Source organism: Notamacropus eugenii, chromosome 4 (genome assembly GCF_028372415.1).
Source record: "Notamacropus eugenii isolate mMacEug1 chromosome 4, mMacEug1.pri_v2, whole genome shotgun sequence".
Lineage (NCBI taxonomy): Eukaryota > Metazoa > Chordata > Mammalia > Diprotodontia > Macropodidae > Notamacropus > Notamacropus eugenii.
Window position 1 is genome coordinate 187,625,351 of NC_092875.1, and position 27,401 is coordinate 187,652,751.

General features: G+C 40.2%; 1 protein-coding gene across 2 annotated transcripts in view; it reads left to right on the forward strand.

Moving 5' to 3' along the window:
• Window positions 1–27,401, forward strand: part of JARID2 (jumonji and AT-rich interaction domain containing 2) — a 334,461-nt gene that overhangs the window by 135,994 nt on the left and 171,066 nt on the right. The window contains exon 2 of one of the 2 annotated variants that reach the window (XM_072603889.1): window positions 2,739–2,874. In XM_072603889.1, coding sequence (XP_072459990.1) covers window positions 2,739–2,874 — 136 coding nt within the window. Of the gene's footprint in view, window positions 1–2,738; window positions 2,875–17,495; window positions 17,554–27,401 lie in introns of those variants that run through there. The other variant, XM_072603890.1, reaches the window with a different exon arrangement.

Here is a 27,401-nt window from a genome sequence, read left to right on the forward strand (position 1 = left end):
TTTCAAGGTGTTAATTTCTTCAACGTTTTTTTGGTTCTGCTTTAGCAGGGAGCTGATCTGCTTTTCATGCTTTTCTTTCATCTCTCTCATTTCTCTTCCCAGTTTTTCCTCCACCTCTCTAACTTGATTTTCAAAATTCTTTTTGAGCTCTTCCATGGCCTGAGCCCATTGGGTGGGCTGGGACACAGAAGCCTTGATTTCTGTGTCTTTGCCTGATGGTAAGCATTGTTCTTCCTCATCAGAAAGGAAGGGAGGAAATGTCTGTTCTCCAAGAAAGTAGCCTTCAATAGTCTTATTTCTTTTCCCTTTTCTGGGCCTTTTCCCCAGCCAGTGACTTGACCTCTGAATATTCTCCTCACACCCACCTCGCCTCCTGGTCCTTCCAGCCAGCGTTTTGTGACTGAGATTCAAATGCTGCTTCCAGCCTTAGGGCTTTTGGCGGGGGCAGGGCTGCTATTCAGTGTGAGAATTAAGTTCAGGTGGTCAGGTCGGGGCAGGGCCGCCTCTCTGGCTCAGTTCCCTCAGGGGGTTTATGCACAGACCTTCCACAATGGATCCAGGCTCCCGCCCACTTGGGGAGCCCTTGTCTGCAGCTGCCTCTCAGCTTCTACCTCCCGGGGGGCCCGAATCATGGGATCACCTCACTCCCCTCTCGACCCGCCAAAGAGACTCTCTCACCGACCCGCGTCACCTGTGGGCGGAGGGACTTGTGCAGCCGCTGGAGATCCTGTCCCTGAAGCCTGCTCGGGTCTGTTTCTCTTGGTGCTGTGGCCGTAGTAGGTCTGGGCTGGGCTGGTGTCCGCGTCTGCAGCGCGACGGACCTTTTGGGAGAGGTTTGCAGGTCCCTCTGTGGGTGGAGGGACCCGCGTGGCCGCTGGAGATCCCGTCCCCATAGCCCGCTCGGATCTTTTCCTCATGGTGTCGCGGCCGCTGCAGGGCTGCACTCAGCTCCCAGTCCCGGCGCCCAGTCCGCAGTGTGAAGGACCCCTGCGAGAGGTTTGCAGGTCTCTCCGGAACAGAAATCTCCCTCGCTCCAATATTCCGTGGCCTCTGGGTGCAGAATTCACCGTGAGTTGCTCCCCTGCAGCCGTTCTGTGGGTTGTGGGTTCGGAGCTATGTGTATGTGCGTCTTTCTACTTCGCCATCTTGGCTCCGCCCCCCAAGTTTTAATTTTTTTTCACTCAGGACTGCTTTGGTTACAAGTCAAAAGTTTTGATATTTTCTCATTAACATTTTTTTTTTTGAATTTAGCTATTGTTTCTCTACTTTGTTCTTTGAGTCATGTTATCTACATGGTTGCAGTAAAAAGGACAGCTTTTGGTGCAGCCAAGGTGGTGCAATAGAGTTCTGGGCCTGGAATCAGGAAGAAGACTCATCTACTTGAGTTCAAATCTGGCCATTTGTGTGACCTCGGGCAAGTCATTTAACCCTGTTTGCCTCAGTTTCCTCCAATATCTTTGCCATTAAAACCCCAGATGGCATGCTGGAGAATTGAACATAACTGAAGTGACTGAACAACAATAATGAAAATAGCCCTGGGTCTGGGGTCAGCAGACTGGGTTCCTATCCTGTTCTTTGTATTTCTAATGTGACTTTTACTTCCAGTTTTGTTCATGTTTGATTTTCATAATTTCTATTTTGTGAATTGACTTGAGATTTTAAACCTTTTTTCCCCCTAGTGTTTAATTGCACGTTGGGAAACTCACTTAGTGACTTCCTTCTGCTTAAATTTTCAAAGGAGCAGTTTGGCCTCTGAATTCCTGTCCTGTTTTAAACTTATGATCCTAATGAGTTGTTCTTTCTACTGTGCTGCAGTATCTCTTTTTTCAATCTTTCATCTCTTTCTTGAGTTCCTTTTCACCTTCTTTTCCTAGCTTTCTTGATTCCATCAATGGTACTACTACCCTTCAGCTCCATAAGGTCTCTCATGTCATCCCCCATTTTCTCCAGTCACGTAAACCGTGACAATCCCTTAAGCTCTTATTACCTGTCCCATGGACAGTGATGATAAAAATGATACTAACCACTGCAATAATAATGGCTGTTATTTATATGACACTTCAAAGTTTGCCAAGAACTTTACACATGTCTCATGTTGTCCTGGAGAGCTCGGTGCATGTATTATTCTCATTCCCTTTTACAGTTTCTGTTTGTATGTACTTACCTTTGTATATCCTATCTTCCCATAACTATACTGGGTGCCCCAGGAGAATGGAAACTCTTAAGAGTGATGGTTAATTTTGTTTGTTTTGTTTCCTTTGTATTCCTAGAACCTGATGCATTATCTATCGTGTAGTAAGTGCTCAAAAATGCTTGTGAAAAAACTTTTTAACTTTTCCTAGTTTAAAAAAAAAAAGATGCTTTAGAACTTGTCAGTATTGGTAATAATACTCCTCCATTTCTAAGCTCTGCTCATAAAATACTTAGCCTTACTGATTATCAGGTATACAAGGGAAGTTTGCAGCAGTTAATGTTTTGTTTACTTTTAAATGGTCCATGAAAAGCTCTGATCAGGAGAATGAATGTGGTCATGTGGTTGGCTTTGCTTCCTAAATAGCTGAAATGCCACAGCCTCCATCCCTCCTGTGTTATAATGCTTTCTGACATCCCGGACATGGGTATTGGACACAGTTCTAATTTGAAAAATTTTCTTGGATCTGAATCCAAAGACTTGCCTAGTTCTTTGGAGTAAACCCCACCTTTTTTGTTTCCCCTCCCCCTCTGTTTATTATCTTCAGGATGACAGTGATGGGATTCCGTGGTCAGAAGAAAGGGTGGTACGCAAAGTCCTTTATTTGTCTCTGAAGGAGTTCAAGAATGCACAGAAGAGACAGCATGGTGATGGCATTAATGGGAGCCTGAAAACAGTGAATGGTAAGTTGACTCTTCTCTCACATGGGAAGTATTTCTTGAGTCATGGTAATGTGGCTGAATTTGGAAAAATAGTTGGGGCTTTTGCAGCTCCCTAGGAGAAAATCTTTAATTCTCCCTTCTTTTCTCCATGCTCTTGCTTTCCCCAGGCACCTAAAATTATCAGAGTTTGTGGGTGAGGTGTTGCACCTAAGGACCGTTTTTTCCAATATGATGGCTATCATAGGCCAGTTGGTCCTCCCTCCATTCTGCATGTCTTTTACACCAGCTGAAGGCCACATCTTCTTCAGTTTGCAGTGGTGCCTGCCTGATAGAAGTCTTGGGATTTGTCTTTGAAGAGCTAGTCCACACTGGCAGATAACCCTTTGTTCCCTACCTTTCGAAGAACATAGAGTAAAGCACAAACCTACATCTTGAATAGGTATCATCCATTGGTGTGGAAGACACTTTGATATGACTTGTCATCCTTAAAAGCTCTAAGAATTATTTTTTTAAGCACATAGTTCTCTACTTTCCCAAGCAGGGCAAGGGACTTAGATAGAATCAGGTCTGTTAACTATTTCATTGCCTAAATTGGACAGGATTCCATGAAACCTTAAAAAGACTGGTTGTCCTTGAAATGTTTTCGTATTTGAGATTATCCTGGGACACTAATTTTTCCTTTGGTGACACAGATTGTCGTGTTGGAGCCGCTTGGTCAAGACTAAGTCACTAGGGGTAGATAATGAGTTGAAGGTTGTGGATTGTCTCATTCTGTCAGGGACGGTGGCTTCAGTGAGATTCTCATTCTACCCCCATTTGTGGAGAAGAGAGAGAAACTCAAGGTGATGGATGGGTTTATCCTTGTAGCGAATAGAAAGGAGGGCAGGTGACTGCTATTCTGCTTCCAGGTGACTAGCTTTTCCCCCTCTTTGATTAGCTCATCCTTGTGCTTTGAGGAAATCTAGTAGTCATGTATGTGAACCTTGAGAACAAGCCAGGGAAAGGATATATGGTTTCTGATTCCCTTCTAGTCTGTTAGCTGTAAAGGGAGTTGCCTGAAAATCTCTTGTAGGAAAGGTGGCCTGTGATTGCTTTTGTATGGCAGGTGCATGCTCTTTTTTGATGGGGACGAAGGCTTTGTGGTTGGGTGGTATTGGCAAAGGAGGAAAGTCCCAAAGATGCCTCCTTGACTCTTGTAGTTTCAGTAGGTTCTCTGCAATACAAGCTAACATGTGTGTGCCTCTTCCTTCTCTTGTGGAGATGTTTAAAAATACTAATCCTTCTTCTGTTATACTTTTTATTGAATTTGGTACCTATAAAATGCAGTATGACAGTAGATTAAAAAAAACCTTGGTTCAAGTCCTGCCTCAGAAACTTACTAGCTTTGTGGCTCTGGATAGTCTATTCCCTCTGAGCCTCAGTTTTTTCATCTGTAATATGGGAATAAATAATCACAGAAGCACTTATTATGTACCAGGAAGTGTTAAGGATGATGATGATGATAATGAGAGTAACTCACAAGTTTGTTCAGGGTCAAATAAGATAATGTATTTTTGTAAATCTTATATTGCTTTATAAATAGTAAACTGCAATTCCTCAAAATCTATACCTGTGATGTTTCTGAGACATTACACTACCTCTCCCTTGACTGAGATGAATGTTTAGAATTAAATCGGGGTTTTAGGAATAAGTTCTATACAGCTAGAAGTGAAGGAGGATATATCTATATCTGTATGTATACATATAGAGGTAGATAGATAGTAGCAGCCAGGTTTAGTACCCAGAGAAATAATTGTTTCAGTCGGGTCACCCAGATAGAGAAAGGATCTTCTTTATTTTTTTCTGCATCCTTGTAATTCGTCTGTTAGCTCCTCAGTTACACATACTCTGTGCCCTTTGAGTTGCTTGGTGTCTGGCCTAGCCATGCTGATGCTTAGTCAACACTAGGCAACTTTATTGAATGGTTGGGTGGTAGTTACAACAATGATTATATATTCCTTCCTTCCTGAGTCTGATTTTTCTGAGGGTGGGGAGTGGAGGCTGATGTGGGAAAGCTTTGTGTCAGGAGACCAGTAGCATATCTTATTTAAAAAAATTTTTTTTAAGACTCAAATGCAGTGGAAGATGAGCCTCAGTATGGTTTCCAACCATAAATGTCACGCAGATTTCATTAAATCTCCTTTTGAACTTAAGGAGGGGAAGGAGACTTTCTTTTACATGGAGCTACCTATGAGGTGTTCAACAAGTCAGAGTAGCCAGGTGGTGGAGCAAACACTGAGTTTGGGTAAAATAACAAAATTGCTAACTTCATCCATTCAAATGGTGACTGCAGTGGCTGAATAGAGTTCCCTTTTTTTCATATTACTATTGTCAAGGACCTTACAATACTGAGGAAAGAATTTGAAGAAAAGCCAACAAGGACATCTGCATCAAGGTGGCTGAAAATTTTAAATGTTCCTTGCACTGACTTAAAAAAAAAAATAGTTGTTATGGTGGGAATAATCTGGTTCCACCTAACCCTTGCCCCCAAAAGGGCAATGTAATTGTGAATTTTGTCCATTTAAGACACAAAGGCTTCTTTCTTTGTGAGATGGCTCATGTGTCTGTTTTTGTTTAATTTTAATTAGTTTTTCTTCAGGCTACAGGAAATTTAGCCCTTGTTGGTAGATGTCTTATATTCTGCCAGTAGTTCTTAGTAAATAAGCATAAACGTTTATAGGATCTGGGTATTTAGTTTTAAAGGTAATGAGCCTTCTATACAAACCCATTGCTCAGCTTTTCCTTGCCACCCAGCAAGAACTTGTTTTTACTTTCAGGAGGCTAGGAAGAGAATTGGATTGAAGTAGAGTGACTTGGCTGTGTCCATCCCTGGAAACTCTGGATGATGCTTTACTGGAACCAGAACCTGACTGGGTTATCCCTGCGGCTGTCATGATGGGGATTGGTAGCCTATCCCATTAGAGACTCCCTTTTCCCCATTAATTTTGGTGTTTGGATGGTAATCAGTATTGCAGTTTGGCTGCAGAAGGACCTCTGCTCTTGTACAAAACATCTTCGTTCACTTTTTATTTGTAATTCTTCTATGTGGGAAAACAGAATCAGAAGGAGGATGTTTCTTTTCGTTTGGGAAGCGCTTTGTCTTATTAAATTGGATATTTTCCCTTGAATTATTGAAATAAGTTGAGCTCTGGAAAGCCAAGAGGGATGGATACATTCTCTGCCGTGGTTACCTTGATTAGTACTGTTTTTCTGTTTCCTCTCCCCCATTTCTCTGTTCCTTTTCCTCTACCTGTGTGATTATCACGGAAATATTTTAATTAATGGTGTCACCAAGCATGAAGTATAGAATAAGATTTTGAGAATAGGAAGAATCTTTGATTATCTAGTCTAGAACTTACCAAGATAATTTCATAATGAATTGTTTCACTCTTAAAATATATTGATAGAAAATACACATGTTGGCTTTGGGGCTGTGAAATACTTCTGGGATAAAGAGGAGGAGGGCAGATTTTGAATCAAAATGGAACAAATTAAGCTTATTTTAATACAGAAAAATTTCTACATGTGGTAATTTTTAATACATGTATATATAATTTATATTTAATATTTTATAGCTATGATGCAAATACAGATCTTCTTGGACTAAATCCAGCACTCTTTACACAGCACTGCGTAGTTCTGACCCTGGCTTTTACAGATGAGGAAAATGAGATACAGTGAAGTAAAGTCATAGAACAAGTTATGTCAGACTCAAAAACGGAATCCAAGCCTGTCTCTCTATTCTAATTTCTGCCTTGGAATTATTATAATAGCTTGAGGAGAATAATGAGGCATAGTTCAAAACAGTAAATTTTTTTGATTTTGAACTTAAACAAATTAATATTTTAGTATACAAAGATGTGAAACTGGATATCTTTGAATATCTTATATACAGCTTATTTAAAAAAAACAAACTGTAATTGCTATATTCCATTTACCAGGAGTGACAACTGTCTTGTCTTTGTGTCTCCATTTTGTGTTTTCCTTTTCTTCTTTTTTAAATCTTTCACTGGTACTTTGCCTTTCTCTCCTTTCTTCTCCCAAGCAGATCATTGCAATCAAACAAATCAAGTTCTCCTATTGGCCAATAGGAAAATACAAGCCTCAGAGGGGGCCTCTAGGACCCTCTGCTAACAAGGAGGAGGGAATTAGGAAGGAGAAGAAGGGAATACAAGCATTTATATATTGCCTACTAGGTGCCGGTGCTTTGCTAAGTAAACACTTTATGAATATCTCATTTGCTCCTCACAACAACTCCGCTGTCAGAGAGGTGCTGCTTGCTATTGTTTCCATCTTGAAGGTGAAGAAACTGTGATCCTGTGCCCAAGACCACACAGCTAGTCTTGGGTTGAATTGGAGTTTGACTAGTCCCCCATCCGTCACACCACACAACTGCCTAGGTGTCACAAAGACTTCATTGGCAGCTTTCTGGAAACATGATTGGTCATCACATCGAACAGACTTCTTGAAGTCTTTCAGACTTGTTTTCCTTTGCATTAGCTTCAGAAAGCAGTTTTCAAAATCAGATTATTTGCCATTTATTTAAAAGACTGCAAGGGACACCTTGGCAGAGGGTTCTTCTTACTTCCTTCAGGCCATTACCCACTTAATATTACTGCCTGCCCAGGTACAGACACATACTTTTGGTGTCGATTAATTTGCAGTCCAGTTTTTTAAAAACTAACTAAAACCTCAGCCTTTTGTCTTGTGTGAAATCCTAGTGTATCTGTGGTGGGGCTGGCTGTCAGCATGCTTCTCACAGGGTTAGTAGCACTGACAGATAGTTTTGTTGGCACAATCCTGTTAGCCGGCTCCAAGCAAGTAAGACAGAGTGGATAAATAGTAGACTTTGCAGCTCTTCCCTCTTAGGATTCTACAGTGAGTAGGAATAGTGAGATGTTTTTTATCCAGGTTAAATCTGTTGATATCTTGTACGGTTTTTTTGGATTATCTTTGTAGGAGACAGAGCCAGGGTTACAGCTGGAGCTGTGTGGAAGAACAGATGAGAGAGGGAGATCTGTGAATTCTGGAGTCTCACTGTGAACCCTGTTTTTGCTTCCTGCCACCGTTTTCTGTTTCTAATGTTTAATTGACAGTTACTTCAGAGTCCTGGGAAGGGAGAAATATGGCAGAGATTACCATAAGCTGAAAATGAGGCCTCCTTTTTCAATGATCAGTGCTAACGAGGCTGTTTTCTCTTTTGCCCTCAGAGCCCTTGGCCTGCTAGGTCCAAAATTAGGGACACTTAAATAATAACATGGTACACAAATAATTACACAGTAATAGTGGGTACACATAATTATAGACTAAGTGAGGAGGGAGTTATCAGCTGTATTTGAAATTCGTTTACTTTCTATAAATAGCATCTGCGATCCAGCAGCTTCTCTGGCCAGACGAAGAAGAAATCTTGACTAGATTGTCCAATGATGTTATGTCCAATTTCCTGCTGCCCCAGCGAGGGCATTTGTACACCATTGCTTTTTAGGGCAACGTGAAGAGTGCAGAGAGAATTTTGGAACCTCTTGAAGAAATGCAAAGTTAAACGTTGTAAGAGTAGGCAGCAAAATATGCCAAACCTTTCTTGAAGAAAGAGACATGGATAAGTGGTAAGGACAATTTCTTAATGCCAGCATTCGTAGGTGGCTTTGGTATCATTACCGAGAGTTGAATTGGTAGGCAGACAGAACTCGATGTTTTGTATCTCCTTTCTTTATTCATAGGCACAAGTGATTCATTCATTGTTTTCATCTTTTCTTCCTGACTTGGGTCTGGATGGGTAATTGCTGGATGCTGATTCTCTCATCAGGCATATAGCCTCACTAGATACCAGAATAAGTGCAAGAAGGGCTCTACACCTTTAGCCTGACTGGGTGCAGTGAGTGGCCAGACACTTGGCGGTCACAGCTCCATTTTATAGTTGAGGTGTGTGCAGTTTCCATCCCTAGTTTGTCCTTCTTTAAATAACAGAATATAAAGGAACCCTAATGGTTCAAGTTTTGTTTTGATGCTTCCTGAATGGTAATAGCTGTTCTGAAATGGATTCTTCATGCCTATGGTTTCCTATCCATTGAATCCTCCCTCTCCTAGCATCTCTGCCTATTGTAAACCCCTCTGTTTCTTATTATGTTAGCTCACATTTACTACACAGTACTTTTATGGCTTTACAAAGTGCCTTTCTTTGACAGCCCTGTGAGGAAGGAAGGGTTGGAGGGGTAACTTGAGTGACAGAATGGTGAGACAGCTTGCTCCATGGTCACATAGTCTGAGATGATGTTTGAACTTAGTTTCTTGAGGTGCCTCGTCTGCCCTTTTGGTTTACTCTTTTCCTGTCTCTTTTTGGTTGCTCTTCTTTATCCTGTTTTGGTGTGTAATCTTGTTCTGATTTCCATTATAGTCTGCATAGTTCTTGTCCACTGCATTTAGATCTTTTGGGTTTTCTTTTTAATATTAATTACCTAGCATTTGTATCCTTTCAGTTTATTTTATTATCCATCTTCAGTGAATGGAAGCCTTTACCTGGTTACTCATCAAACTGCTCTTCTCTTAGAAGCTAAACCTTCAGTTGTGATAAAAATGGGGTACATTTTTTCCTGGAAAAATTTTCTATTTTAATTTTCTTTAACCCCCTTTCACATTCCAATTTAGGAGCCATTTTTGAAAAATCCGAGATAGTTAAGATAACGATAAAATTTTTCTTAGATAACTTTTATTCTTTATTTGAACATTAAGGGGAATTTTATCATCTATGTTTAGGAAAACCTTAGAGATTAGAAATCTTGGTGTCCTGTGGCTGGGCTATATTCAGATCTAGGTTTTTGTTTGAAGGTGCAGGCCAGGTTTCATGTGTCATAATAGAGGATCGTTTGATTATGTATAAAGTCTTCATGATTTCTGGGTTTTTCCCCCAGTCATGATACTTGGATTTATTTGTCCTTCCTTTTGTAGGTTTGTCAGTCACAGAATTGTACCCTTTTTGTACTAGGAGAGCAATTGAGAGCCTGTTTTTTCCAGTTCCCAGATTTTACAGATGAGATGGGGAGAGGTTTAGTTAACATCCGTACCTAGGAAAATATGACTCATCCTAGATATTTATTGGTGCTAGAAAACCAATATATTAACTTTATTAGCTGAAATGTCCTTAGTGAGCATATGAAATTGAGAAAAAGAAAGTACCTTCAGGAGAACAGATCTTACTCTTCCCATGGGGTCTAAGTCTTGTGTAACAGATCTGATATCCTAGGATTCTAATTCCAAAGTTGGAAGGAGATCTCAGAGGCCATTTATTTACTCCTTTTTATTTTATAGATGAGGAATGGAAGATTCTTTTAGGACTTGCTTGCTTCAGGACACACAGGAAGTCGGATTTGAATCCTGTGCCTTGTGAAAGTTTTATTTGGCAACATTTTCCGTCTCTGATAGACTTATTTCCTAGGAGTGCCTAGCTTTGTTTGTGGGTTTGGGAAGGGGAGGAAATGGGGAAGCCATCCCACATGGGGAGAAATTCTTGTTAAGTTGAGGTTCTTGCTGCAGTTGGGTGACTAGAAGTAACAGCTTGGATTCGCACCCAGGCATATCTCATCTCTTCCCTCTCTAATAAAGTTCATTGCTATGGCAAGCCTGCTTGGGGAGATCTGAGTGTTTCCAAGTCGGAATCCAAATTTAGTTCTGGAAGTGCTTTATCACTAGATGGTCCAGCCCCCTGAAGGGATCTCATGCTGTTCTCCCTATAGCTGAGGGAAGGTTTCCCTTCCTAACAGTTACTAATTAGCCTGGCAGTTCTGGAAACTAGGTGTATCTGTCGGTCCATCCATCCATCTGTCTCTTCTCTCCTCTCCCTATCAGCCCTGTCTTTCATAGAAGCCGAAAGAAGATGCCTAATCTGGAATGTTGATTTTTTTTTTTTTTTTTTAGCTTTAGGCACCATGTCTTCAAAGAGATTCAGCCCAGTCATGCTTCCCAAAAGCAGGTTTTGACCCTGCTGGATAGACATCTGGGGTTTAGATTTCCCTGATTATTGTAGGGTAGGAATAATTGGAATTGATTGTATTGATTCTGGTACCTTTTGATAGCCTGATGTGTAGGACAAAATCTGGGCTTAAACTACAATGTATCTGTGAATGTTCATTTTTCATAGTATGTTTTCAAAGTGCATGTGTTCCTCTGAGAATCCCATTGGCATGTATGATTAAATTTTAAGTTACTTGAACAACATTTCCTCCCCTCTCTTAAATTGGTGTTTTTTGTACAGCCCATTCATTTCCAAATATTACTCCCTGACTCCTATACCCCCTTATCAAAGTTTCCAATTTTAACAGATTTTAAAAGAGAGAAGAGATAGTTTAGCAGTACCAATCATCAGTGATTCAAAATATATATTAAGCACTTCCTATCTGCCAGACTATCTGTACAAGTTAAATCAGAACACATTTATTAAGAACGTACTATGTGTTAAGATCTTTTCTAAGGAAAAACTTTACAACTTTACAAGGAAAGGCAAAAGTAGCCCCTATTCTGGAGGAACTCAGATTTTATTGGGGATGGGGAGAGCAGGGCAGTATATAAATAAGTGATTTGATATATACAAGATATACAAAATAGATGGAAAGTTTATCTCATGGGGATGGTATTAGCTGACTGACCTTTTCTGACAGTCTATGCAGTACTCCATAGTCTTCAGCCTTTGCAGTGAAATGGACCTTGGGCTAGGTCCGGGTTTAGTTTCATTTTTTTACCCCTTTTACATTATTTGTGTATTGTTTTTATGGTTTTCCTTACTTCATTGTATATTGTTATTTGTAAATCTTTCCATGTCTTTAAATTCTTAATTTTTTGTAGTGCAGTAATATTCTATTAAATTCATTTACCACAATTTTAGCAATTCCCCAATTGTTTCCTGGTCTTTCCTGCCTCAAAAAGTGCTGCTATGACTATTTTGATATACATGTAATCTTTATTTCTGTTGACCTCTTTGGGATATGTAACAGACAGTGGAATCTCTAGAACAAAGAGTATACACATTTTATTCATTCACTTTTTGGGGAAGCATTATTACAAATTGGTTTTCAGAATGGTCAGACCTTTTCTGGCCATTATTAATGAGGCACATTCTGCTTTGCATATTTGTTCTCCTGTTGGCCCAGCATGCTGCCTTGCACATGGTTCAGTAAGTGCTTATTGAATGAACGGGTACAGTGTAGAAGGTAAAGAAATACTGGCATGTGGAACCCTGCCCTTTTCACTAACACATGTAGACTTCCCACACTGCCCAGGGGATTGTCCATGGCACCAAAAAGATTGAAAGTTGTTGCATTCTGTTTTTACTTCTGAGCTGTTGTAGTAGGCCATGCAGTGGCTTTTATGAGCATTGGCTTCAGTTTCTAGGCGGCACCTTTAAGCTGGAGAGTTTTTATCTGCAAGTTTCATTAATGTCTTGGGAATTTTTCTGAGTGACAAAGATCACATTTTATATATGATGAATATGAAGCACGCTCAGTGGTTTGGGACTTTGCCAAGTTCACAACACAGAGAGAGTTGGGTATTTTGTTCTTAGGATAGCGCCATGCCTCCTCCACCCTCCCTTATTTTTGTTTAATTGATTTTAGAGATAAACATAACTTTCCTCTCTGCTCGGAGGAAGTAAGAATTTGTGGCCGCCTAAAAAGTGATTGTGTTTATTTTTCAGAATGTGTGTGGAGGAAAAACCCTTTGTAGCCACAGAAATCACAGACAGCCTTTTGGGTTTCCATTTAGGCAGGTGGGTCCCTGTTGGTGCAGGGTATTTGTAAGACTGTCCAGTGTTCCACTTTGCTTATGAGTAGAGGAACAAAACGTTGCTTCTCTGACAAACACCAACAGTTCAGATGGATAGAAGTCTGCCAGAATTATCTGTATGGCTTTGGGAAAATCACTTAACCTTGTGTTGTTTCACTTTCTTATTTGTCAACTCTCTTCCCTCTTTGGGTCAATTCCAATTACTGGAATTCTTTTGAGATTAGAAGTTTCAGACATTTCAAGTTTAGTCCCTCTTCCCACATTCATTCAGTGTACAATTATTAAGGACCTACTGTGTGCCCGGCACATTCAAGAACAATGGACCATTGGAGTATACCATAGTCTACAGTTTAAAGGTGGCTTTTTAAAAGAATTGATATGTTTTGGTTTTGTATCACATACATTTATTTCTTAATATATCATTCTCCCAAAGAGCCATCCCTGTAACAAAGAATAAGTGGAAGAAATAGTCCAGCAAAACTTGCCAAGACATGAAAAAGCTGTTATTATATACTACATATTTTTCTAATGATATGCAGCCTGCATTGAATATGACTTTATCCACTGAAGTAATTATTGAACTTTGTGCCTGACAGGTAAAATGAGTTTCTTTGAGCAGCACTTAGAGAAGTTTAAATTTAAGCAGCATAGTGCAAATGTGTTGGATTGCTAAAGTTTTTATTATAGTCTAGCTTAAATGTGTTCCAAAGGCAAGTTTTCTAGAAAGCACACCAACATCTTCTTTTCCCTTCACAGGAAGGTTGTGTACAATTTAGCAGTCTACTCCTTTACAAGAAGACTATTTTGTTATCTGTGTTGCTTTTAGTATAATATAATCTGATTACCATAAACTCCAGGGGACCAGCTATTACTTTTACATTTACTTTTTGTAGTAAGGGAGGAAGAAGATGTTGGTTGTATTTTATATTTGATTTTACTTGAAATAACTAGGTTGTTGCCTGGTGCTTTGACGTTTTTAGTATATGGATTTTTTTGTGTGTAATAGACCTTTGACCTTTTACCAAAATGCAACGACTTTTACCCAGACTGTGACATAATAATAATAATACTATAGATATTGTTGTCCCAATTTACAAATGGAAAAGCTGAGGCAGACAGAGGTTAAGTGACTTGCCCATAGTTATACACGTAGCTAGTAAGTGTCAGAGGCATGCTTTGATTTCCTGGTTTCAAGCCTCCTTGGTCTCTCCAGTGTAACATGTTGTTTCTTAGTGTAGTTGAGTGGGCAGCCCATTGAGTAAGTCCGTTAGCACATTATGTCCCAGATAGGTATTACAGATTGATAGTGAGCTAGATCTTTGATCTGAATGGATGGCAGAGAGCAGGCTTGATTGCATTTGTTGAATCATGTCATCTACTCCTTCTTATGACAAAACTCCATCTTTTTAATATTCCTTTTTTTGCTCATGCAGTATATATGGTGGTCATTCACAAAACAGTCCCATAATCTTTGATGAGCCAGAATGGCAGGTGACCCTGAGGCAGTGGAGAGTTACATGGTTCAGCATTCTCACCAGAAGTGACTTAAAAGGAATTATCTAGGAAAAAGAGACAGGGAAAGTTGCTGCAGTTTTGCACTAGTGTTCATGCAGTGTGAGCCCTCATGGAGCCATGGAGAATCCATGGGTGGGTATAGAAAAAGAATTGCTTAGGACGAGATGGCACAGTGAGCACATTTATGGTCTGTATCATTATATATTTTTATAAGTGCAAGCCAAATGACAACCCCTGCCCTCAAGCTTACATTCCAATGGGGCAAGATAATGTAATAAATAAATAAATAAAAGGGGAGCCCAAGTGGATGAAGGTGGTGGTGTTCCCATATGTGGCAAAGGTGTAGGGGCAAGAAGTGAGCATGATGGGATGTCTTATTTGTGGTCACCTTCCTTCTGATGTGAATTGAATCAGTCAGCATTTCCTGTTGATTTCTGTCTCTGAATTTGTCTCCATTTCCTCTGCTCCTTCCCCATTGCTGTCCTTCCAGTTCTGGCTCTCCTTATCTATTGCCTACCTGAACACTATAAATATTATTGCATGAGCTTCAATATTTGAGATTTTTACAATATCAGCTATTTTTATATCAGTACAGATGATGACTTTTCTTTTTTTTGGAGTCTATAGGTTTTTGTGCCAGGAACACTCCTCACATTGCATCCAGTTTACGGGATTTCTCTCCATGTTTAACTAGGCCTAATCTTACATTCACTTTTGGTCCCTACTCTAGTTTCAGAAAACCTACTGAAAGCCTGTGCTCAGCTGGCGTAGATAGCCTTTGAAAACCCAGAATCACCTCTGCACCATCATGAAACACCAGGTTGGGACTTCACTGAAGAATCCAGATTAATCTTCCTAAAACACAACTCTCTAACATGATTGGCAGCTCTCAATTCCATATGCCTGTAATGCATGACTTTTGGCACCTCCAGCATTTTATATCTGACTTAACTCAGGGATATCATCTCTTCCAGTATCTTCTGAAGCATTTCTCCACCCTAGGCTTCCTCTCTTTATTTTCACAGTTCCCTCTCCTTATTTCTTACTCATCACTAAGAACTCATCTCAAATGCTACTTCAGCCATGAAGGGGTCCAGGGTCCCTCCCCTGTGGAATTAATTTCTTGTTCCTGTGAGCTTGAATGGTTTTGTTCTCTTGTACTTTGGCATTCCACCTTAGAATAGATTCCTACAATTTTGTACCTGAAAGGGCCCTTAGGGATTTGTCTAATCCCTTCCTATTTTCCTGATTGTTGTTTGTCCTATGAACAGTAATCAGCAGTCTGTGAGTAGTAATAGCTTCTCCCTGGGGAACCCAACTGCTCAATTCTGATTGGCTAATGTAGCTCGCTCCTTCCTTCCTTCCTTCCTTCCTTCCTTCCTAGCTCTGGTTTTCCTGAATCCAGGACATGTATTCCATATATTCAAAGCTATAATTAGTCTATTAATAATAAATAAATAAAAATGTTTGTTGAATTGCTTAATTTACTGAGCAATTAAGTGGCCAAAGAAGCAGGACTAGAAACCATATCTTGAATCCTAGTTGAATATTTTCTGTTACCCCTTGCTATCTCTTGTGTGTTTCTAAGTCTTTTTCTTTTTTGCTCTGTGTGGAGAGCAGACTGTCTTTAGAGTTTCTCTGTGCTGGGAGCACATTGGGTACTCAGTAAATATTTGTTGAATCAATTAGATTTTAAGTATGACTTAAATTGTTCAACCCAAATGCCATGTGATTTTTCAGAAAATACCCAGTACTGCATGGAGACACTTATATGTAAATCCTAACCTGGTTTCCCCTAAACACTCTATTCTCTTGTGACTTTCTCTGAACCCTCTTCAACAAGAACCACTAGGAGAGATTGGAATTCTCCATAGGGTGCAGTGCTTAGCCTTTGGTCCCACTCTTTCTGCACACTTTACAAAATGGTGTTGCCTCTGATCACGTGCATTCCCCTGCTCTATTCCAACAAACTGCATTACTTCTGCTGGGTCTTCCATGACTTGGAGTTTTTCAGTGTTGATCCCCGAAATGCATCTCCCTTGTTTTCTCAGAGCCTTAATGGATCTCATAAAATGAGGTTTCATCTAGAGCAGGAGTTCTTAACCTTTTTTTTTTTTTGCTTCCTTTGGCAGCCTGATGGAACTTATGGTCCCTTTTCAGAATGTTTTTAAATGCATCTAATGAAATACATAGGATTACAAAGGAAACAGATTTTATTATGATACAGAGGAGGCCCTGTGCTAAATGTTTAGAAAGTACTACCTCATTAGATCCTGAGAAACCACCCTGTGAAGTAGGTGCCATTACCCCTAGTTTACAATTATGGAAACTGAGACAAAGAGAGGTTAACTGACTTGCTATGCTAATGAATATGCCCGTGCAATTCTGAATTACAAAATACAAGACTCTCCACGTGGAAGACAGAACCAAAACATTTATTCAGACACCAGAAAGCCAAATCCATCATAGAAACAGATAAATCTATATACAGTAATAAAGCAGAGGGGACTACCATCCCTGAGCCTTCCCTCTGCTAGGCTTCCCAGGAACCAGCTCCCTTAAACCAATCACAGACAAGCTCTCCTAAAGAATACCTTTCCCAGCTCTGACAACTCTCTGACTTACTTCCTCTTGGCTCTGCTCTAGTTCTGCCTTTTCCTGCTCCACCCCTTCCTGTTCCATGTGACTTGACCTGTGACTTAAGCGGGTCATAGGAGCCTATTAATGAATGGGAAAGATCTACCCATTTAGAAGCAAAATGACATTAACAATAAGTAAAAATTCATTATCCATACACTTGCCCAGAGTCACACAGCTAGTAAGTGAGGATGGCTTTGAACTTGACCTCCAGATTTCAGGCCTAGCCTTCCACCCACTGTGAAGACTTCTTTTTCTAGTCCAGCCCTTGTTTCTTTGCAGACAAGGAAATACAGATAGTCTAAGTGACATCACAGGCAGAAAGTAGCAAAGCAACAAAAGACCAGCCTCCTCTTTCCCCTTTCTCCAGTCTTGGAAACCCTTCTCTCTTTCTCCCTCCCCTCCCTTGTGTCAGACAGGTTGTTCTTTAGCTAAGGCTCTCCTTATTTACGATTGTCTTCATCCTGGTGACCTCTGTTGAGTCTGACTAAAAAAAAAGAAATTGCCCCTGGCCTGTGTTCTCCAGAGGTATTCTAAGAAGCCAAGTTGTCACTATGGTAACTGTTGATCACTGGCTAAAGAAGAAGACCTCAGAGTGCTGCCCCTGGAGAATCACTTTGTTTCCTTATCTCCAGCTCATGCCAACTTCGCAGCGTTCAACACCTGAGCTCTGCTAAGGAACTGCTCTTTACTTGACTCTTTCCTCATGTTCCTCTGTGTGTGCTTGATGGATGACCAGTAAGCATCGAACTTTTTATGCATTTTAATTGGACCCTATGCTGTTTTTCTTTAAGTTTTATTGATCCCTTTTATTACATTACAGTAATTTCTTCCTTCTCCACTGTCCCTTGCTGAACCTTCTATGTAGTATCAAACGGCAGTAATTGTTTTGTCTTCATGTGTAGCAGAATGACCCAGTTTGATGTGAGAGACAGCACTGAACACCTGTAAGCTCCCATCTCTTCAGTATTTTCTGCAACCAAGATTGGTCACTTGGGCTAGACTTTTGGGTGATGTAGAAGGATTTTATCTGGAGTGGTGTCTCCTGTCTAAAAGACCTGGCAAATTTGGGGGGAGGGTGCTTAACCTGTGATCTGTTAGGTATTTAGAAACAAGGACTAAAAAGCCTAGTCGGAAGTTCAGTTGGCTCTTTTGGGGTAACAATATCATTATCTAGATAAACATGGACAGTATCATAAATACTGCTTTTTCTGCTAGCTTTCTCCTATTGTTGATATTGGGTAGCAACAAACCTTACTCTTTGAAAGCTTCTCTTTGATCCTAGTATCCAGGCGGGTGCACAAACAAGACCCTCTTCTCTTACCTCTGGGCATTTTCTCTGGCTGTTACTTGTTTCTGCAATGTTCTCCCTCCTCCGCTCTGACTACTGACCTCTCTGGTTTTCTTTAAGACCCAGGAAGCCTTCCCCAATCCCTCTTGAGTTCTGGTGCCTTCCCTTTTATTATTTCCTATTCTTTTTTTAGCTTCCCTTGTTTATATTTGCTTGCACGTTGTCTCACTTATTAGATTGTAAGCTCCTTGAGGTTGTGAGCTATCTTTTGCCTTTTTTTTGTATCCCTGGTGCTTTAGCACGGTGCCTGACACATAATAGACACTGAATAAATGTCTAGTGATTGATTGATTGATTGATTGAGATGAATTTAAAGACTGCTAAGAGGTCTTGGAGGACTTTCTGTTACAGATTTCTCTAGATCCAATTGACCAATGAATCACCAGTGACTTTCGTTTTATTCTTTTGCTTTGGGGTATTTCTCCTGCCCTTGAGGCTCCGTTTCATCCACAGCACAGTGGCTTATTTTCCTCCTTCTCTATGTAAAACAAATGCATACCCTGCTCATCAGGTATTCTTTGTGAGCTGAGCATGTGTTATGTGGTTGTATGTGGAAGTACAGGAGAGAGGAAATATGCTCAGAGATTTGCAGAAACCTGCTCTTGTCTCTCATCTTTCCTTCTTCTGATTTGCATTTTCCTCTGCTGGAGCCAGTCATTGACAACTTGACTTGAATATGGTAATGTTCAAGAAGGATTTAAAAAAAAGTTTTTCTTCTGAGTTGAGCCTATTTTGGGAACATTTTTTTCAGCAGTCAGACCATGTGGAGACCTTGTTTGGCTGCCCTTATAAAGACTGTGGTAAGTTGGTAAAGGATGGTTATTAGAGATGGAGAATGGGGAAGAAATCTAGGAATTCTCTCCCCACTCTGAAAGGGAAATGATATTTGAATCTGGGGAACTTCAGAGTAGCAAAGCTGCCTAGTTTGTACAGACTCATTTATGTTATCCTCCTGGACAGACCAAGTTACATGTTACCCTTTTGACCATTGCTTCCATGGAAAGATTCCAAGGGAGTAGGTGAATATCGCCATCAAGTGGCTGCCTTTAGTAGTGGAGAGAGGGTCCTAGATACCACTGGACACATCTTCCTTTCAGTCTTCTCGCCTCTCAGGAGAAAACAGCCTTAAAGGAATTCTGGTGTAACTAAGCTGAGGATCCTAATAGGTCAGAGGCACCCACACCCACAGCCTTATGGTTCCTCAGAAACAACTGGATGAGATAAGACTTATTGGTACAGATTCCCTCATTCTCCCACCCTGCTTGATGCTTAGCTCGTGGGAATGGAGAGAAGTGTGCAATCACCCCTCCATTGGCCCTGGAAGTAGGGATCGGTTGCATTTGTTGGCATCAGTTCAAGTGCTGTGCATCCTGCAGGCAAGAAAAAAGATGGAATTTGACAGAGCCTGAGCATTCTGCTGTCTTTGTTGGCCCTGTGATAGAAAGAGAAGGGGCTTTATGGAAGGGAGTGTGAAATTCTGCAAGTCAGCCAAGCTGTAGCCACTAGAGTAGTGCCTGCATGGGGTGTGTCACCCTTGGGAGCACTGGCTTTTGCAGCCAGGTTGCTGCCTGTTCCTTACTACAGAAGAAGCTCTTCACTGCCAGCATCAGCTGAAGCCTTCCACAGCACGTTCCTTTTATATGAGGCGGTTGCTACGCTTTAGGAAGTAAAATTGTGGACTGATGCCTTTGGCAGTGTTGAGGTGAGGGTCAGGGCCAGGGTCTGAAAATGCCCTAGAGATTGTTTAGTTGATTAGAACTATTTATAGGCTTGAGATGCTGTGTTTTTAAGAGTGTTTTCTTCTTTGGAGATGCCAAGAGGTTACTAGAATGCACTGGTAAAAATGTTAAAGTGCAGTGCCAAGGTGCTGATAGAGGTTTAAAAAAACAAACAAAAACAAATCATATGATTCCTGGTCTCCATGATCCAAGAAAGTAGCTCTAAAACAAGAAACATAAAAATGTGAAGTAATGTAAGTAAAGTAGAACATGTGATCAAGTGACGAAGTGGTGGGGATAGATAAGAAATGCATCAGGAATTCAGATCAGTGGCAGTAACTAAGGATGACTTCCTGGGATCTTTAGAAAGGTGTTGATTCTAGGTAAGGGGAATTATTAGAGTGGTGTTTGGGGAATCAGCTGATATCGACTGTGGAAAGTAAAGTTCTGTTGTCCATATTCCTAGGTGATAGGGGTTGTGACCTAACATGAACAGATTGGAGGTCAGGGACTGATTTGCAGGCCCAAAGAGCTGTGTGAGGAAGGGCCTATCAGAGAGGAGAACATGGAGTCACATGACCAGGGCAAGGTATCACGGGAGATTCAAAGTTTAGAAAACAGTATAAAAAGCCCCATCTTCCTGCACGTGTTGTAGTCTTCCTGTAACCTTACTGGGGAGGCTACCCATCCTTTTGGGGGGGAAATGGACGTAAAAATTAATAAAGGCCTTCCTGATTTCACAACAGGTATTGTTCTTTATTTAAGGTGAGCATGTTTCTCCCTGTTGGGGGCTTGTTAAACGGGCTTACTCCTAACATCAACCATTCCCGTTGTTAGGAAGTCAGAGACAACTTTAAGAGCTGGGATTCTCTTGTGTTTTTTGTCATAGTTCTTAGGGTAGAGGTGGGATTGTGGCTGGTGAGAGTACGAGGATGACAGTGGAAGGATAGAATGTTTAGGTGGGTATTATTCATGATCTAGTCATTTCTTTTTTCCTGTTGCCCAGTAGCCCTTCTGCTTATCCATTAGTCTGGGGGCTTCAGAGCCACTGGTCTCACACCTCTGGAGGGAAAGGAGGTAGGCATGTTGTGTCATGCTATTCCAACATTCAAGAATGCCAGCCCTCTGTCGTCCCTGAGCTTCGGTCACCAGGTCGCTCAAACTTTGAGTAATTGTTCTAGGTTATGAAAAAAATACATCCTTAAAAGAGAATCTGGGAGAAATGAGGAGCAAGCACTCAAGAAGACAGTACATTAGGACTATTGTAAGAAATCGTGAGTTCAGTTCTGTACTTAGAGCAGGCAATATTCATCTGGGGTATGTCAGCTTGTTTTTCTAAATATGTGGATTTCCCAGTATTTCAGTATCATTAGGAACAGGAGAAAAGGGAGGAGCATTTGTATAAGGTCTGCTATATCCAGACACCATGCTAAACGTTTTTATAAATATTGATCCGATTGGTTCCTTACAACAACCCTTCTCCGTCTGTGCTGTTATTCTCCTGATTTTCATTTGAGAAAATTGAGTCAAATTGAGCTGCAGTGACTTGCCCAGGATCACTCAGAAGTGCCTGAGGCTGGATTTGAACTCAGACCAAGTGCTCAGCCGCCCAGCTGCCAGTTTCCTTTGTAATCCTATGTAATTTGTAATTAGTTTTCTTTGTAATTCTTTGTATTGTTTTATTTAAACCATTATTCTGAGATGTCCATTGGTTTCATTGGACTGCCAAAGCAGTCTGTCAAACCTAACGTATTGTGAAACCCTGGTTTAAGGCACTGCATATTTATTAAGTAAGTGTAGAACATAGTCCAAGGTGTTGAGGGGATTTCAAAGTTTTGGTAAGGTCTTGTGCCTCCTCCCTGTCACCTATGGGAGCAACCTGGAAAGGGGCCAGCGGTCCCTTCTCCTGCATTTTGACCATCTGACACCAGATGGGCTGGCCAATCCACATAGCTGAAGGAGCAGAGCACTCTTAGAGGAGAGGCACGATGGAGTAAGAGTTGAACCACTTGTCACCCCTTTCCCATCAGACTGGGTGGAGACATCCCAGGACCCTGAGCCCCCTGTGAATCCAGGAGAGCCTTCTGCAATATAGCCCCAGCAGCCATCCTCAAAGAGAGCAACCCATACAGAAAAGGGGCCCCTCTTCTGCAACATAAATCACTAACTGGTTGCTACGAATAGGCAGGTAAACCCAAGAATCCCAGGCCTAGCAGTATCCTGGTTCTGTCACAGTGCCTAGAGCCATAAGCCAGAGATCTCCACCCTTATGGAGAGGATTTAGCATGTGGTTTAGCAGCTGCATCCTTTTCTTCCCTGTGCAGCCAAAGTCACTTGAAGATTTAGAAAAGCACGTTTTCTCTACCAAAGTTCTAGGCACTGTCAAGTCACTCTGTGCCAGAAACTGATAATGATTTATCAGTGGAAATGAAATTAAAGATGTATTGCAGTCTGTTTTGCCACTGTCTTCCTAAGGACCCTGGACTCTTTTCATCTGCTGTCCAGGTGAACTTTCTAGGTGTAGTCTCTGGCCATTAGGATGTGAGCTCCTTAAGGCCAGGGACTCTCTTGTTTTTCTGTTTGTAACCCTAGCACTCCAGCATAGTTCTTTGCATCTACCACCCATGCAAACTAAATAATAAGTCTTTGGATGGATGCAGACCATTTGAGAATATGTGAGTGGGATAGGTCTGAGTGATTGTTGATGGATTTATAGGTGAATTTTATCAAATGTTTAAGAAAAAAATGATATCTTGTTCTATACAAAGTTTTCTCAAAAATGGAGGAAGGCGCTCTCCCAAACTGCTTTACAAGATGAATATAATCTTCGTACCTAAATCAGGGAAGGAAAAGCAAAGAAGGGAACTATTGGCAGTATCACTAGTAAGTTTTGGTTCAGAAGTTCTCAATAAAATCCTAGTGACTTAATCTTGTCGAATGAAGTATCTACCAGTTTTAATTTTATTATTCTAGTGCTTCTGAGTATTAGTATACAGAAGTGAGACTTGATAACAAAGTATCTGTATTTCAGATCTAGACTGGAATGGAAGGAAAAGGTGAGTCTAGGGAGTGGGCTCATGTTAGGGAGCACTGGAAGACAGGTTCACTGAGAATATGGGAAGTATTTATGGATACCTCCTAAATCCTGGCTATGGAGTTCAGACATTTTCCTAAAAGCAGAGGGGTTTTTGAGTAGGACAGTTGGTATTCTAAGGAGATTATTAGGTGTGATTATGTAGGATAGGTTGGAGAAAGGGAGAGCGATTGAAAAAAGAACAGTAAACCATTAAATCCAGTCATGGGAAGGTGGAGAATGAATGAATCAGGTGTTGGGAATACAAATAATTAATGCAATTTTGAGTAGATATTTTCATCTTCACTGGATTGTGTTGCTCTCCAAAGGTGAGAGAGGCTATAACATGACTAGTCATTTTATAGTATACTGCCCAGAAATTTTAGCTACAGAGTTTCTGGGCCAGTTGACACTTCGTCCAGTGGTAGTAGAGAATGATTGAGTGAGAAGAGTGCTCTTTGTTAGGGGAGGTGCAGTTTTGAGGGCTTTGGACTAGCTTAGAGCGAAATATAGTGCACACTATTTTAGATAAGTTGAGTTTTTATTTAGTTGTGGAACAGCCACATTGAGATCTTCATTTGGAGATGGAAACTGTGTAGACAGTGGTGCCATTTGGCTCTCTGAAGAGAAACTAGGACTGAGACATGCATAGATTTTGGAATCTTTGATATGGTGAAAGTTGTGAAGTAAAATAGAAGCTATTATAGTAACATAGTACCTGACACATAGTAGGCACTTAATAAATGGTTATTGGATTGGAATGGAGATAGATGCAGTTCATCATCCATTCTCTTCCAGAGACTATTAGAAGGAATCACCTATTTTGATAGTTTTTATTTCTTACATTTGAAAAGGTGATGGGCTATATTAGCATCAAGTCATGTCAGTAACCCCTCAGAGCAAGGGTCAGTTACCATTCTAAAATGATTGCCATCTTTTCATTGATGCACTGTAACAGTTCTGTGTAATAATGATAGGTGCCTGTTCAGAGACCACTCTTTTCTCTCTCCATTCTCTTCTTTACTCCTCTCATCATCTTTTTGTTTTTCTTCTCACCTTCATCACCTTCTAATCATTGTAAAATGGGAACTTCGGTTTGCCCTGGACCTGGGTAATTGATGTATAATATTGTGAGTGGGCCCATGTTTGGTACGTTGGGAGGACTTTGTGCTATATGGTTTGATGCTTGGGTGGGAGGCAGGGGCTTTGAGAGCCAATGGGATAGGTTAGAAGTTAAGAAAGGATACTTAATAATAGAGGAATGATTAAACAATAAATTGTGGTACATTCATGCAGTACAGTACCATAATTCAGGGAAGGCCAAATAAGTTTGAAGTAGACTTTTAGGAAATGCAGAGTAAAAGGAGAGAGGAGTGATTGAAACACTGTGTTTTATGCATTGAAATTAATTAACTTGTTGCTAAGCAAGGTTGATCGTTGTGTTGATGTTCAATGTTAACCCTTCTTTAAAGATGTTAAAAAAAAAAAATGTCAAGCTGTGAAAAATTAGAACTGTGTGGGAACCCTCCCCTAGGTTGCTGCTGGTGGTAAATCAAAGCACAAATCAGCCTCTTCATTCTTGATTCATCTGCTTCTGTATTTAAGGAGATTTCCCAGTTTGTCTGTTGGTCTTCACCTCTACTTTTCATCCTGCCTATTGAAAGGTAGACTATTACTGTCTGTTAGTCTTCTCTTGTTTCCTAAGAATATAAAGAGCATTGCTGAGTAGCTGGGGCTTGAGAGTGAATTGGGTTATACTCAAAGTAAAGACAGTCCATCTAAAAACTTGATGAGTTCACTGGTCTCCAGTTACATGATCTTACCTCTCTTAATCCCATCTTTTACCTTTTTTTATTCCCACTTCATTTTCTAGATATGCAGAGGTGATTGTTTTCCTTGTGTTTTTCCCTGTATATATGTCTGATAAATCACTTAGTCCAATTTGTGTAATTTATATTAGGGCAGTAGTTCAGTACTGCCTGTTGACCTGAGTTCAAGCTCTTTCTCTTTCCTTAGCTCACTTTGGTCACCTTGGGGAAGTCACTTTTCTACTCTAGGTTACAATTTTGTCCCTCTTTTGAGACCATTTTCCTGCTCTAACGTTTTGTAATTCTTTTATCACCAGTCATTTTTATTTGCGGAGTAATTTAGATCTTTCTATTCTATTATTTATTCTTCTCTCATTGTTTTGCATTCATAGTTGAGCCCACATCCTTGATAGACTTGTGGGCTCACTGGCGTCTGAAAGCCCTAATAATCTGGCTTCAAACTACCTTTCCACCTTAACTACCCGTTACAAATGCTTATTTTAGGTTATTTCATGCACTTTATATTGGAGTAAATGTACACTACTAGCTGTTTACCAGATGTGGCTTTCTGTTACCTTAACTTTTTGTCTCATTCCCTCTGTGTTCCATTATTTGAGTGTATACCTGATTGCCTCCAGGAGCTCTTACTTTCCTTCATGTCTCAGCTTAGGTACCTACACCTCTAAGAAATTTTCCCAGGTTTCCTCCTCTACATGTATGAATGTATTTCTCTTCTCATCCCCCTTATTGCTTCACCAAATTTTAGTTTATTTTATCTGTGCTCATGTAATTTTTAGGGGTGGGTAGGGAACATATTTCCTATTTGCAAAGCATAGGAAAGGCCTTTACATATAGTTGATGTGCTTAGATGTTATTGAATTGAACCAAGCTTGCACCCATTGTCTCAAACAGAGTTCACTCTTGCCTCTAGCAACACTAGGTTTTTGTTGTAGACCATGAAATGATTGAACCACCAGGGGGTTGCTATTTTACAACAGACTTGCTGAAGGGTGCATGTAGTCAGTCAGATTTTTTATTGATAAATGGGCTGATACCCCTGGTAAATCTAGGTTGCCCGTTTGAAGGTGCAAGAAACCACCTATTCCCTTGTATTGCCTTCCCGCTGTGCATGAAGTCGCTTGCTATTAAAAAAAAAAATTTAGGCATCCCTATAACTTCTCATTCAAACCTTTTTTTTTTTACCTTTTAAATTTTCCTAAATAATGACATCAGTTAAGAATTAGAGCACCTCTTGGGTTTACACAGTGCTTTGATTTTTATAAGCTACCCTGTAAGGAAATTAAGATTATTCAGGTAAGACACCTACTCTCACAAGTGGGGATTCAAACTCCAAAGGTTTTTAGACCCTAAGTTCAGTATTCTTTCCGTTACAGTCACTGTTTCCTTTGTATCTTTCCAACTTGCATTATTTCTAAGAAGGTGAAATCCTGTGAATTTTGTCTTGAGTTTCATCTCATTTTATTCGGATTATTCTTTCCAAAATGTCAGGATAATTTTTTTCTGAGTCCCAAAATACTGGCTAATTCCATGATTTGGTACCCATTATCAGTGTCAATTCTTAAAATTAAGGGGGATTCTTGCTGATATTTCTTCAAAATGTAAGCTTACTCTGTGCAGGGATTGACTTATTCCATCATGCCTAATGCCATGCTTTATATATTAAGATCTTTAACAAATAAAAGACCGTATTTTATTCCTTAAACCATGTGAAGCTGGTATAAATGGACAGTAAGGGCCTGTTGGCCAAGTACATTAAAGTAATTTGTTGTTGAGATACATATGACCCAGTGTTATATATAGTATTGTGACATTTCAAAGATAGGTTTCAACTTTGGTTTCATCAAATACTTAGCTCTACCATACGGGAAAATCACTCTTCTTGCTGAGATCACAGGGTGTTTCTTTGTTATTCTCTAGTTTTCATATTTGTATTAGCTGCTCTGCCAGAGCTACGTGGTTTCTTTTTTTTTCTTTTGTGAAACACCAAGATGATTCCATCAATAAATTATACTGATTACTTTTGATTATAGTTAAATGTCTAGTCTGCTTACAGAGAGTGGTTTAGTTATAATCCTATCCTGCTTACTTGATACATTAGCTATTTTCTATACTGCTTTTAGGCTTGTTCTTTAAATATTGTGTTAATAATGCTTTTATCAAACCACATTTGAGTGCTGGTTGTTACAAAGTGGCTATGGCAACTTGATTACTACTTTTGGCTAATTCACAATAGTTAATTTAGTGTATAGTTCATGACTTTCTATACATCTTTTGTGACTGACCAGGTTTTCATTTATTAATAACATTATTAATTATTAACAACAGCCCTGTTACATTTCAGTTGTAGTTCATACTCTCTGACCAACATATGGATGAAATTTTACTTACATACACACAGTTCCTTTTGATACTCAGTAATTGTTGAAGCAGTCTGATGGAATCAGAAGGAAATTCATCATATGGCAAATTCTGCTCTTTAGTGAGTGTTGTCTTAGTAAGAATCCACTCTATTGTTATTCTGTTTGTCATTATCTTTGTTACTTCTCCTCTTTCTACTGTTTATTGCTACTAGGACAGCTAGGTGGTGCAGTGGATAGAACACCAGTGCAGGAGTC